The following is a 14,971-nucleotide window of genomic DNA, read 5'->3' on the forward strand; positions in this document are numbered from 1 at the left end:
AGCCTCTTCCTTGAATTCATTCATTGAGCAACAACTTAATTAGTTTTGTACTGCAATTCTTGCTTTAGCATCATCATTATCATTCACTTTAGTGTATTTATACAATGCAATAAATAGTCCAAAATACTCATCAAAACAAAAGTTTTGATTTTGTTTAAAAGAAATATTTATATTTTCCGTTTCTTTTTACATGTTTACAACAATATTACATAATATATTAAACATATCACATGTTGATTACACGGAATTTAATTTTACATCTTTTTTGTAATAGGAAACTGTTTTGCAAATTCTTCAGACCAAAACAGGCATATAAACAAGGCAGGGGTCAATATTGTTCCATGCATAGAGCAGAGATTAAAATTGAAAGGAAATAAGACTATCTCTCGGTATAAATATGTTCAGTCCCTTTGAGTCTGAAAAGGAGCTTAAAGTGTACTATTCATGTAAATGTTCACAAATTATACGCAGTACATCACACTAATACAGTGTGGTCCGTGGACATATCCCCATTCCAATTTCTTTGTTTTATAAAGATGTTCAATAACTTTAAACGTGCGTATTTGCTATAGGGGAATTAAACATTAATAGGTAAAAATCGTCGTTTTTAAACTGAATTTAATATGAAAACTTTTCTATAAAATGATGTTCCAGGGCCCAAAAGGTTATATAGCACAAATGTGTGAAGTACACCTGAGTATGGAAACAGTACAACAAAATGGCCGTTTTACACTTTTTTCTAGTAAATTCCCCTCTAATATATATTCTATTCTCTTTGATTGTGACATCCAAACTGATAAAAAAAAATAATTCCCAATTAAGATATTTCATATTTTATCAATCATTCTGGTTGCCACAAAAAAGTTGTTTGTGCCACATTTAATTATTAGCGAGAAATAGTTGAACTGCATAGACAAAGTTAAACCACATTTTGCGAAATAGAACACGTGGTGTTATAATGATTTCTTCTGTCTTGTAAAAAATGTGTTTTTTCCCACCCGATATTTCTTACTAAATCCAGTGCATTGAATATATAAAAATCATTGCATAAATTGAAGGAAAAAACCTCAGATTAATTTACAGAAAATAGTTCAAATAAATTCAAGAAAACTCTTTATTTACAGAAACCAGTTCTCTTACCTGGGATCAAAAATCATGATGTCCAACATTAAGAGAAAAGTTTCAGGTTTGACGGAGAAGCTGCATGAATAAAGCATTTTTTAATTTGAGGGTTTTCTGACTAAGAATAAAAGAACTTCTTTTCTTTTCATTTTAAATATAGTTTTGTCGGAGATATGTGTAATGTATATATTATATAATATGAACAGAGGCGCAACTAGGACTTTTGCTAGGGGGGGCAACATATTATTTTGTAATGATCTGGGGGGAGGAATGGGGGGGGTTTCCCACCCCTTTTCGAAAATTTTTCAAAAACAACAGTGCTTTTTTAAGGGTTTGAAGTAGAAAAAAAGGAAATTTTAAGTTGTTGCATGCAGATTTGGCTGTGTTCAATTCAAATCGATTTTTTGTTCTTGTGTTTTTACAAAGTTTAGCTGTAAAATGAATGATATGAGCCAATTCATTGAATATGTGTGCGAATCGCAAAAGAGAATTTTTTAAGTACCTGGTTTAATTACAGATTAAATTGCAAGAAATAATCATACCCCCCCCTAGTTGCGCCTCTGAATATGAATATAAATAGATAGAAAACTGTAACCCTCCCTTTCTGCTTTCTTTGAATTTAACTTTACCCCCTCTTCCTTTACTCTCCTTGTCTACGATTTTGTCCTCCTTCCTTCTGTACTCCTTGTACATAATTTTACCTTCCCTCCCTCCTTCTACTCTCCTGTATAGTACCCTCCCTCCCTCTACTCTCCTGTATAGTACCCTCCCTCCCTCTATTCTCCTGTATAGTACCCTCTCTCCCTTTATTCTCCTGTATAGTACCCTCCCTCCCTCTACTCTCCTGTATAGTACCATCCCTCCCTCTATTCTCCTGTATAGTACCATCCCTCCCTCTATTCTCCTTAAAAATTAAAAATTAAAAATCGTAAACTTCGCCAAGAAAATATATCACTGATTTGTTATCTTGTGTAGAACAAGGTTCCAATTTATTAGCATTAGTGTCCAGAGAGAAGAGAAATAGAGAAAATTGAGAGAGAAACCCTTACTAGACTAATTTGAACTAAATTTTAATGAATATTTGGTCGTAAAATGCTAGTAGAGGCAAGAAAAGAACGCATTGTATTGTAACCATAAATTTATCACGGATTAAAAATTGTTTACTTGAGAAAGAAAGCGACTATTTGTCAGTGATTTTTAATCCTCGGAACTACAATGTTTAAAGTCCCAGATAATAAATTGTTTACTTCGTGAAATAACGGATAAATTGTCCGTACTCCGTACTGTACAGTTCGTCAGAGAAACTATAGATTAATAGTCCGTTATTTCGCCAAGTTACAGATTTTTAATCCGAAAGTCAGTGATTAAAAATCCTTTAATTTTCAGATTTTTAGTACGTTATTAAAAGGGAGTGTTCGTGAAAAATGAAAGGTGGTATAGGCTTAATGCGATAAAAAAGCGCTTTAGATCGCTAATAATCTTACTTCTATCTGTTGCGTATTAGTCGTTGATAACAATTTTCTCCTTATAGACGCAATAGATAGAAGTAAGATTAGCCGCGATCAAAAGCGCTTTTTTATCGCATTAAGCCTATACCCCCTTTCATTTTTCGCGAACACTCCCTTTAAGCGACCGTTATTTCTTTTGAAAGAAAGCAATTTTTTATCATTCTTTTCACCAAGATAAAGGATACTGTGTGTATAGTGTATATTATACCCTTCCTTCCTCGGTCTCCAGAGTTTAGTAATGATTACAATGCGAGGAATAAAAGTTGTATTGTCGGGTACTGTTACATTGTTACACAGTGAATATCAAACAAATTGATAGAGTTAGAATTTCACTTTTCTGCAAATACTGAAGAGTAAAATCTATAAAAAAAATATCGCAATATTCTTTTAGGATTTTCAAAAAATCACAAAAGATATAATTTTTACTCAGAATTTTTGTTAGAAAAATAATGAAATTTAGAAATAAGGTTTAAAAATTAGATTTTATAAATTTTTTAATGTTTTTTAAAATATTTCAGAAGCTTCTTGACAATTCATGAGTTAAAATTTTAATTTAATATTTTGATTAAAGGTTTTCTTTTCTTGTGTCTCCTGATATTTTTGGTTCACCAACTAAATATAAACAATTTTAGGTAAAATAAGATTAAACATTTTTAAAGACTATGGTGTATATAGTGTAATCATAATTTTGCAATTTTTCATTTTCCAATTAATTTTTTCCAGTTTTAGTTTAGGAAATATATTCGCAGAAACGGTTGAACTAAAACTCAGCAAAGAGGACGTTATAATGACAGCATTTAGAAAATTAGGTGAACAATCAACCATTAATAAACTTTTTGATTCATGAATTTTAATGTTGATGTCTAACATTGTGTGAAAATGGTAAAAACCTAAAGGAGATTATTCAAAGGCTTTGTAAAAAGTTAAGAGCGGAAGATCAAACAGTTCAGAAAATGTGAACTTTTTTAGATTATTTTGAAATACTATGCATCAAAAAATTCTTTAAATCACCTTTTTAAAGAGTTAAAAGCATAGATAAATAAATAAACATAGATAGCCTATGTACGCAAAATCACCAAGAATTGTACAGTCCGCGAACTCATACTTCTAGGGGTCAAAGTGTACTTCAATGATAATATATCAATATATTTTTCAAATCCAAATTTACTAAATATGTAAAGAATAAAATTTGCTGAATCAATATTGCTTTATACATATTTTATGAATCACACCTCAATTGTATAACATGCACAATATATTTGTGTTTAGATGCTTCGAGAGTAGAAGCATTAAGATGAAATATGTTTATGTTTAGATGCTCCGAGAGTAGAAGCCTTAATATGAAATATATTTGTGTTTAGATGCTCCGAGAGTAGAAGCATAAATATGAAATATGTTAATGTTTAGATGCTCCGAGAGTAGAAACCTTGATATAAAATATATTTATGTTTAGATGCTCCGAGATTAGAAGCATTAATATGAACTATGTTAATGTTTAGATGCTCCGAGAGTAGAAGCATTAATATGAACTATGTTAATGTTTAAATGCTCCGAGAGTAGAAGCATTAAGATGAACTATGTTGATGTTTAGATGCTCCGAGAGTAGAAGCATAAAGATGAAATATGTTAATGTTTAGATGCTCCGAGAGTAGAAGCATTGATGAACTTAGAGGTTATAGATACCCCAGGCAAATAGTTATTTAAAAGAACTCTCATTAAACTTTAATTTTCTAATCCTTTTCTCAATTATCTTTGTTAATCTAAACAACAAGTTTTCAGGAGAGTATTCACTCAATTTCCAAATCGGAGACCTTAGATATTTCAAACTTTGATTTCTGTCATATCAAATAATCTAAGTTTGAAATATCACAGGTTGTAAAGATAGGGATTAGAAAATCAGAGTTTGCGGCAAATCCTTTGTTTCATGTTATGAAAGTTATGTGTAATTTTTAAGTGTTTATGTGTAAAAAATCTTATTTTTAATATATATTTGTATAGATGGAGACGTAAAGGAAATTTTCTTTCGAACTGTTTCGTTCCCGCTTCAAGGAGTCTGTAGGTATCTCATTTATACCTCCTTAAATGTATTCTTTACAATGAAGCCATGCATTTCTGTTCAGTCAAAGCCCATAGCCATATACATATAATACCATACATTTCTGGTCAGCCATAGCCCATAGCCATATGTATAATTCCATACATTTATGGTCGGCCAAAGCCCATAGCCAAAAACATATAATACCATACATTTCTGGTCAGCCATAGCCCATAGCCATATATATAATTCCATACATTTATGGTCGGCCATAGCCCATAGCCATATACATATGATACCATACATTTATGGTCGGCCATAGCCCATAACCATATACATAAAGTACCGTAAATTTTTGGTCAGCCATAGCCCATAGCCATATAGATAATGCCATACATTTCTGGTAAGCCATAGCCCATAGCCATGTACATATAATACCATACATTTCTGGTCAGCCATAGCCCATAGCCATATATATAATTCCATACATTTATGGTCGGCCATTGCTCATAGCCATAAACATATAATACCATACATTTCTGGTCAGCCATAGCCCATAGCCATATATATAATGCCATACATTTCTGGTCAGCCATAGCCCATAGCCATATATATATATATATAATGCCATACATTTCTGCTCAGCCATAGCCCATAGCCATATATATATATATAATGCCATACATTTCTGCTCAGCCATAGCCCATAGCCATATATATAATGCCATACATTTCTGCTCAGCCATAGCCCATAGCCGTATACATGTAATACCATATATTTCTGGTCAGCCATTATAGCCCATTGCCATATACATATAATACCATACATTTCTGGTCAGCCATATACATATAGTACAATACATTTCTGGTCAGCCATAGCTCATAGCCATATAGATAATGTCATACATTTCTGGTGAGCCATAGCCCATATCTGGTCAGCCATAGCCCATAGCCGTATACACATAATACCATACATTTCTGGTCAGCCATAGCCCATCAAGGTGGTCTGGCTCCAATTTAAATTCAAACCGAACCTACCCCTTGTAACACAGGCAATCAATGTGGATTATATGCTGAAAAGGTCTGGGGTAGGTTAGTAAAAAAAGAGTTTGGTCCTTTATGATCTAAAATCAAATGTTCAATATTTATGTCAGAAACTTTATTGTAAGTTTCCTCCTGGGTCAGTGCAGACTATTTGACACTTTATAACAAAATCAATTATACAATATTTGCAAGTATTATATATGTTAAATAATCAATGAATACGATCAAAAGTACACTTACAAGTAACTTCCAAATATACAGCAATCGAAATATTCAACACAAGTTAAAAGGAGTCAATAAAAGCAAAATCGAAGCGTGGGACAATGTCAAAAACAAACAAAAAATACTTTTTTATTTTGATATTAACAGGAATATGAAAAGAGTGGGAGGAATTTGGTGGGGGTAAGTATTTTTATTTTTTATTATTAAATATTATATTATTATTTTTATTTAATGAATGGAACGTTTAAAATTAACGTGAAATTCCGTTAAATTAACGAAAAGAATCGTTAGATTTGAACCCAATAACGGAACACGTGGAGTTAACGGTTCTTTCAATTTTCTAGAAAGCTGTGACTTTCAATCACAATTTGACCCATTAAACATGATTTTGTTGTCTTTTGTCTTATTTACTTTTTTGCCGGTATATATTTTTTGAATGAAAAGTATAAGACAAACAAATCAGTAAGTTTAAAGATTGTTTAATTATAGACCAAAACTTAAAGTAGAAGAAACAGAACGCATCTCACTCTGGTTGGTCAGGGGTGGGAACTGAAGTTAATAGTTAAAAACGAACTGTAACATAATAGGCCTGACTTGAACGGATTTCAAGAATCATAGATTAATTAATAATTTAAACTTGAATTATTTGATCTAAAAGAATTCATAATTTCAAATATCTAAGATTTACGACATTGGCTTGCAAAGATATAGGGATCAGAAAATCAGAGTTTGTTTGACATAATCTCTTTTTTTTGTGCGTATATTGTTAATCTTAAATGGTTGATCTCGATATCCGAAGTGGTCATTTTTAAATTTAAGGATCAAGATTATGACCATTAAGGATATCGGAGAGATTTTAACTATTCCGTAGATCTGCATTAGATTGAGATCAATGCTTGATTACTAGATTAACAGTACAAAAGCTTTGCCTTTCAGCCACTTTCAGTTCGGCTCATTGCAGAAATATATTAAAAAAGGACCAAATGATTCATTATTGTGTAGGTTAATCATATATCTATTCCTAAACTACAAACGATAACTTTATTCTAGCAAACGTGCTGATTAAACACGCTGATTAAAGTAAATAAAGCATGAGCTTTTTTAATATTCGACACAGTAATATAATCCGAAACTTTATTTTATGACATGGAACAAGTAGAAATAAATTGTTTTCAAAGATTTTAAACTATTTTAAATATTTTGTTTAGAAGACGGGCGGTAGATGGAGATAAGTTTGTCTGTTTGGATCAAATCAGGGGAAAATATAATCTACATTTTTTAAAGGGATTGTGGCACGGCATTTAAAGGGACCGTAAATCGTATTAATTTCAAGTGACCCTCTAGTTAAAAAGCAGCGTTTCAGATTCACAACCGTACCCTTGAAACCTTGATCTGATCAATAATTCTCATGACCAACCCAACTCTCCTGACCAACCCAACTCTCCTGACCAACCCAACTCTCCTGACCAACCCAACTCTCCTGACCAACCCAACTTTCCTGACCAACGGCCAACTCTCCTGACCAACCCAACTCACCTGACCAACCCAACTCTCCTGACCAACTCAACTCTCCTGACCAACCAAACTCTCCTGACCAACCAAACTCTCCTGACCAACCCAACTCTCCTGACCAACCCAACTCTCCTGACCAACCNCCAAACTCTCCTGCGGCCAACTCCCCTGACCACCAACCCAACTCTCCTGACCAACCAAACTCCCCTGACCAACCCAACTCTCCTGACCAACCCAACTCTCCTAACCAACCAAACTCTCCGGACCAACCCAACTCTCCTGACCAACCCAACATCGTCAAATTTTACAAACGATTTTACTCTCTTATTTTAAAATTGTTCGCCGTAAAAACGTTTAATTGGTATCAAATGAATCCTAAAATTGTTCTCTATACTAATAAACTTTCAAATCAATTACCATGTCTAGCCGGTTACTCTCTTTAAACTGCGTTGACAATTTCTTCACTTAAAATGCTTAAAATACTCAAACATTTATTTGATTTAAAATTAAATTTTTTCAAACTAGTGATTCTGACGTTTGCTTGATCTATTCATTCGGCATCAATAATGAATGGAGTTTTGAGGTACAATAAGGTGTTCTACAATTAATTATCTCCCGCCATTTTGGGATTTTTAAAAGAGACTTTCTGCTTTTAATATGCAACTGCACAAAATAAAGCTTATCTAATATCGTAAAAGTAATGGATTAAGCTGGAGAAATATGGTTTAACTCATTTATTTTAACCAATTTCTTTGCTAAATCTTTATAAATTCCCTGAATTCTTGAAGTAAAATCCAATAAGACATTTTGATTGACTTTAATATTGTTTAGAATGATTTATGGTTTAAGTTCAGATGTTTAAATCAATACATTTTTTTCAAAAACAAATATATTAACTATACAAAACTTTGTGTAAATATACATATATATACACAAAACTTTGTGTATATATACATATATTGATATTTGCATAATTTACTTAGAAGAAAAAAAAATAATACTAAAATCTTTAAATTCTAAAATTGATGAATTATGATTTGTTCGGCATTAGTTTTATTTCCATCCAATATTTCTCACGTTAAACAAATCTTAAATTTTTTTCAATCATAACTCCTCATATTGAAGATTGTGTACTTGGTAAATGAGGGAAGGGGGTGTAGAGCCGCTATGAACAACGCAAAATGACCTCCGGAGTCTTCTGGTACGCAGAATCACCTCGTCTCCACCAATAAAATAGGAGTCTCTTGGGACCTCACGACGAAAATGGGAGTCTCCTGGGCTCTCACCACGGAAGTGGTAGTCTCTTGGGACATTACCAGGGATGTGGGTGTCTCTTAGATCATGGAAGTGGGAGTTATCTCGGACATCACCAGGGAACTGGGAGTCATCTGGGACATCACCACAAAACCGGAAGTCATCTGGAACATCACCACAGAAGTTGGAGTCATCTGGAACATCACAAAAGATGTGGGAGTCATCTGGAACATCACCACAGAAGTTGGAGTCATCTGGAACATCACAAAAGATGTGGGAGTCATCTGGAACATCACCACAGAAGATGGAGTCATCTGGAACATCACCACAGATAGGGAAGTCACCTTAGACTTCACAACGGGAGTGGAAGTCATCTGGGACATCACCAGGGAAGTGGAAGTCATCTGGGACATCACCAGGGAAGTGGGAGTCATCTGGGACATCACCAGGGAAGTGGAAGTCATCTGGAACATCACCACAGAAGATGGAGTCATCTGGAACATCACCACAGATAGGGAAGTCACCTTAGACTTCACAACGGGAGTGGAAGTCATCTGGGACATCACCAGGGAAGTGGGAGTCATCTGGGACATCACCAGGGAAGTGGGAGTCTCTTTGGCATCACTACGGAAATGGGAATCATCTGGGACATCACTACGAAAGTGGGAGTCATCCAGGACACCATCACGTTCGTAAGAGTCTGCATTAACCTCACCATAGATGCTTCCTGGGAAGTATAGGGCAGGTTTTATTCTCTTTTAATTTTTGTCTACTTTTTCTCACCCTTGCATTGTCCTCCTTTTTCTTCTCCGCTTCGGCATCCTAGAATGGGACTAAGGCAGGATACCGAGGGATTGGGGATGGAAAATCATTCTTCCTCTAGACCATAACCTCAGCTCCACAGATTCACCGTCCTTCCCTAGAGTCCTAGTATAGAGCCAGGACCGCTGTATTGAACTCATGTTTATGTGAGAAGTTGAACAGGTTGACCAGGTAAAATGATTGTTCCCGACATTTCAGCTGATTCATTAAATTAATTCAATTGATCAAATCTTGTTTTCTTGTGAAAAGTTTACACAAAGCATACGATAAATGAAATTCAAGTATTTCATGAAAGCTATTTTGTTTTGTAAATTGGTGGTAGGCTTAATAGATTCTTATATGATACACCTGTAAATATAAAATTTCTCTATCTTTATATAAAACTGCCCAAATTATTCACAATTAAGGAATTTGTGAAATTTAGAAAACAAAATAGAAGTCTTAATTTCAGTTAAAATAGACTTTTTAATACAATTTGTGTGTGTGCATCATTAAAACTATTATATCATGTTGAGATTATTTAAAAAAAAGTTTTTTTGTGGCTGTAAAAAAACAAATATATTTTATTGGAGACCAAAATGAGGGGCGTGGAGACGAAATGGCGGAGGCTTGGAGGCGTAGCAAGAGCTGCACGGAGACGGGTTTTTGGGGCTTGGAGGTCATTTTGCGTATCAGGACTAGGTGGCTACAGAGGAAAATATACTTTTATTCAATTTTGTACTCTGTATATATATGATAGAATCTGTATTTATGGGGTTTGTTTGTTTATAAAATTGTGAGATAGGAAGACGACTGATAAACTCTAGTTACGAGATAAACAGGCCCATGAACATGAAACACAGCAGTTGTGCAAAGTACACAGACCCATTTCTCTTGATAAGTTACTACTGACGTAAAACAAATTTCTTTTTAACAACATTATGTACACAGAATGGTGCTTGGATGTCGTCTTCTTATTTTAAAGTTCATTGATCCCATTGTACAATTTGTCATTTTTCATCCTTTTCTATAGATTTTAATTTGATACCTGTATTAAAATAAGTGTGGGATCTCTAGTCGAAACTCAAGATACATATTTATATTTATTTTGATAAACAAAGAAGGATCATTTGAAATATATCTTAAGATAGAAATTAAAATATGTTTTATATGTTTAAAAACTATTTTAAATTAATTACACGTGAATACTTTAGTTGGAATTGTTAGAATTTAAAAGAAAAAAAAGTTCTGCAGTTTTTATTTTAAATATTTCATTTTGTTTAAATTTGATTAATGATTTTTCCCCAGGATCTGATGGATTCTTTTAACTGCGAGGTTCATGCATATGATTTTTCACATAGTGCACCTGCAAAAAGGTTAATTTATTAGAGATGTCAACGATAGATAATTGTGCGTATACGAAGAATCTGAAAACTTGTTTTAAACACTTATTATCTGCTCTCTGTATAGTGAAATCTGGTGACTCTTCTTTTCAAAAACTGTTTGATCAAAGAGAATACGCAGTTTGAAATTTGAGGTTGAGGCAATTGTTTAGTTTTTAAAGTATTTTTACTTTAACTTTACTTTTTCTTATAAACTTTATTAACACGAAAATACAAGTATTAAAATACAAGAAACTAATTGAATCAAAAATACAATAAAAGAAATTGAGTTTTTGCTAAAAACTCAAATCTTCTGATCCCAATATTTTTGCAACCTGATGGTGCAAACCTTTGATATTACAAACTTGATTATTTTATCTATAAGTATTAATAGTTTGAAATATCTAAGGTCTACGACATTGGGTTACAAAGATATTGAGATTAGAAAATCAGAGTTTGTGGCAAAAACTCAACTCCTTTCGACATAAATCATGCAACGCACGATAGGAATCAGGAAGACACTGATTAGCGCACTCAAATGTAGAAAAATTAACAAATATGCTAAAAATAGCTTTACTGTTATAGATTAGGCAAATGCAAAAATATGTTAGGTATATATTATTCAAAATAATAAATTATTTTTTATTTTTACAAATATTTTAATCGTATTTTTTTAGAGGAAATCAGATTTCTTTTATAAAGAAAGGAATAGGTGCAGAGACGACAGATATCTTGGACACATTAGGAAAATATAGTTTAAGCATAGATAAATACTTCATCTGTTGGATCAGCTGATTTATCTGTTGAATCAGCTGATTTATCTGTTGGATCAGCTGATTCATCTGTTGGATAAGATGATTTGTCTGTTGGATCAGAAGATTTGTCTGTTGGATCAGATGGTTTTTCTGTTTGTTCAGATGATTTATCAGTTGGATTAGCTGATTTATTTGTTGGTTCAGCTGATTTACCTGTTGGATCAGCTGATTTACCTGTTGGATCAGCTGATTTATCTGTTGGATCAACTGATTGTCTGTTGTATCAGCTGGTTTTTCTGTTTGATCAGCTGATTTATTTTTTGGATCAACTCATCACATGTTTGATCAGCTCAATTATCTGTGGGATCAGTTGATTTTTCTGTTGGATCAGCTGATTTTTCTGTGGGATCAGTTGATTTTTCTGTTAGATCAGCTGGTTTATCTGTAGGATCAGCTGGTTTTTTCTGTTTGATCAGAGAATTTATTTTTTGGATCAACTGATGACATGTTGGATCAGCTGATTTATCTGTTGGATCAACTGATGACATGTTTGATCAGGTGATTTATCTGCTGGATCAGCTTATTTGTCTCTGGGATCAGCTGATTTATCTGCTGGATCAGCTCATTTATCTCTTGGATCAGCTCATTTATCTGTTGGATCAGCTCATTTGTCTCTTGGATCAGCTGGTTTTTCAGTTGGATCAGCTGATTTATCTGTTGGATCTGCTGATTTGTATGTTTGGTGAGCTGATTGCTCTAATAGATCTGCTGATTTGTCTCGTGGGTTAGCTGATTTATCTGTTGGATCACCTAATAATACTTTATCCAACGAAATTATTTCTTTATTTTGTAAAAATCATATTTTTAACAGAGCACTTTTTGGCGATGAATAATCACACCGACTCTACAGTGTTTTATCTAAAGGTAATCAAATATTTTGTCCGTGAAATTTTTAGAAAATAAATATTGTTTTAGTTAGATGTAGAGGGGGCGGAGTTGCAGGCTTTGCCACAATGGTTAGAGGTCAAATATTTTATAATTCAAAATCCAATATTTTCGGATTTAATCTGTGATAAAAAATACCAAAGAAAATGTTCAGGATTTAACTTTTAAAGGTGCATGTCCAATTCACAACGCTACCATTCAAACCATTGTACAGACAAAATTGATAAAGATATCCGTTTTTTTCTAAACTGAAAATTAATTTCCAACTGTCACAATAACATTGTACAGAAAATTGACTTGTCGATTTATGCAGCCAAAACAAAGAATTGAAAATTGTCAGAATTTAACAAGTTTAAAAAAGGAAATCAAAACAAAAGTTGAAAGGGTACCATTGTGAATCGAGCATTCTTACGTCGACATTCACTAAAAGGTCTTTCAGAAAACACTGAATCCATCTTATTAATATCACTTGGCAGAAATTTTGTAAAGAAAAACCCACCAGCCCTTTAAGGTTAACTTCTTTTATGAAACTATAGTATACTTTATCATTATTACTCACTTCATCGTGAATTTAATAATGAACGTGCTATAAAGTATCGTGGTATAATGTTAAATTAGCTGTAAATTATAGCACGTGTGTTTTAACAATTTGATTGGTTCCCGGATTTTCTCCAAAAAAATAGAATATTTTTAAAATATCTTTTTTAATTGAAATGAAAATGAAATTGAAATCAACTTTATATTTTGACTACTGCTTTGTTTTAAAGCTTATTTGATCTAGAAACAGCCATTGATATAAGACAAGTACACAAACGTTTCATAAAGTTACCTATAACACTATTATTTTGGCAGGACATGTGCTATAAAGTTTTTGGACTTAAATTTTCTCTATATCTCGAAGGTTCTCGCCTTTTAGATTATATTTTGTCCCGAGAAATTAAATCTAAAAAGACTTGAATCTTCTAGATAAAGAGAAAATTTCTGTCCAAAAACTTTATAACACTGCGAACTAAAATAACTGTTAACAGTGTTATAAATAATTAGTAAAGGTTTTAAAATATAATTTTCAGAGCGAAGCATTGAAGAATGTTCAACAAATTGCAATGGAAATACATCTATATAATAATGTAGATCCAGTCATGTAAGATCAAAACTTTAACAAAACTTAAGATGAGTAAACAGTATTACAGAACAAAAATGTCCTTTATTATATTTTATTAAATTTCAGAATGAAATCAAAAATTAAAGTTTCACTTAGAGAATTATAATTACTTGTTAATGTATTTTTCTTTAAAGGGAGTGACCGGCTCTGAAAGGTAGTTGAACTGAGTATGCAGTTCAACTACATTACATAGCCGGTCACTCCCTTTAAATGACTGATAAATCAATGTTTAGGTATAAAACTTTGCTCACAGCTTTTCAACAACTTTACGCTTTAAGTTTCAGGAATAGTGCAATATATAGAATTTCTAAATTGGAATAATTATTCTTTTTAAAAGTTCGTTTTTAACATTTTTTTAATTTTAGAAACCAAATAAAATTTACTTAAAGTGGAACTGGTAAACGTAATTTGGATTGATCCTTCATACAAAGATGGCAATGAAAACCATATCCTTGAAGCATGAATTAGATATAAATGTTTTTTCTTTATACTATTTATCTTGATATGCCGTTTTTCTGCGAAAGTGACTTGCGCATTTCTTGTTTATAAGAAGCAATAAGAGAATTTCATAGAATTAAACACTTTTTTAGTTAGAAAAAGACGACGGTATCTTCTACATTTTCAATCAGAATAATGTTTCAAGGTTATCTTTGTTGAACGGTCATTGCCATCTGAGCAAGGATCTCTGGTTACTTTAAATTATGCTTACAGTCCCTTTAAACAAACTTTATGAAAAATATGTTGACTATCATCAGAATAATATCACATGAGGTGAATATGCCCATGGGAAAACTGAATGACGGTTACTATGAACTTTTCGAGATTGTTCTCATGAAGGATACTAAATGGAATCATCTCAACTAAATGTCGTCTTCGTTAGAGTTTTACAGGAATTTGTCAATTTACTGCCGACTTTGATTAATTGTTTAGATGTCTCTGCAGGTAAAAAGTCATGATAAATCAAAGCTTAAAGTCCTTGTATTGAAATAAAGGCTGACTATACTGCACAAAAAAGTGGTAAAGAAAAATTAAGCTAGCAAAAATAACGATTGCAAAATTGATTCTTCTTGTGATATCTTTGTAAAAGTGACCTGCGGATTCATTCTGTGGAGATGATAAAGGATATTTTTAGAACTTCAAGTGTTCCGTTGTGCATCGGACATGCATTTTAAAACTAGTTTCTGTAATGAATTTAGTTTTATTTTCAATTATGTCTTAAACTCTTGATTG

The 14,971-nt window shown here is 32.7% G+C and overlaps 1 protein-coding gene across 4 annotated transcripts; it reads left to right on the plus strand.

Moving 5' to 3' along the window:
- Positions 1 to 1,114: 1,114 nt before the first annotated feature.
- LOC111704920 (uncharacterized) lies at positions 1,115 to 14,683 on the plus strand. 4 transcript variants are annotated; one of them, XM_023477310.1, is made up of 15 exons: positions 1,115 to 1,186; positions 3,202 to 3,262; positions 3,354 to 3,439; positions 4,268 to 4,318; positions 4,629 to 4,689; positions 6,078 to 6,110; positions 7,139 to 7,186; positions 7,968 to 8,025; positions 10,806 to 10,873; positions 11,557 to 11,624; positions 12,506 to 12,558; positions 12,610 to 12,657; positions 13,650 to 13,720; positions 13,975 to 14,025; positions 14,497 to 14,683. In XM_023477310.1, the coding sequence occupies exons 1-15, from the start codon at positions 1,156 to 1,158 to the stop codon at positions 14,603 to 14,605; spliced, it is 897 nt and encodes a 298-aa protein (XP_023333078.1). In that variant the 5' UTR covers positions 1,115 to 1,155; the 3' UTR covers positions 14,606 to 14,683. The 4 variants fall into 4 exon arrangements, with proteins under 4 accessions (XP_023333078.1, XP_023333079.1, XP_023333075.1 ...); XM_023477311.1 differs by having other exon boundaries at positions 1,117 to 1,186; positions 3,360 to 3,439; XM_023477307.1 differs by lacking the exon at positions 1,115 to 1,186 and adding an exon at positions 2,719 to 2,905.
- Positions 14,684 to 14,971: the final 288 nt, after the last annotated feature.

The sequence above is a fragment of the Eurytemora carolleeae genome, unplaced genomic scaffold, assembly GCF_000591075.1.
Source record: "Eurytemora carolleeae unplaced genomic scaffold, Eaff_2.0 scaffold376, whole genome shotgun sequence".
Taxonomy (NCBI): Eukaryota; Metazoa; Arthropoda; class Copepoda; order Calanoida; family Temoridae; genus Eurytemora; species Eurytemora carolleeae.

Excerpts from the sequence above, each read along its gene's own strand:
- LOC111704920 (XM_023477307.1), top strand. The coding sequence starts at position 2,869 with ATGATTACAATGCGAGGAATAAAAGTTGTATTGTCGG. Across the intron at positions 4,319-4,628 it reads AGAGGTTATAGATACCCCAG|ATGGAGACGTAAAGGAAATT; the intron begins GCAAATAGTTAT and ends ATATTTGTATAG. Across the intron at positions 4,690-6,077 it reads CCGCTTCAAGGAGTCTGTAG|GAATATGAAAAGAGTGGGAG; the intron begins GTATCTCATTTA and ends TGATATTAACAG.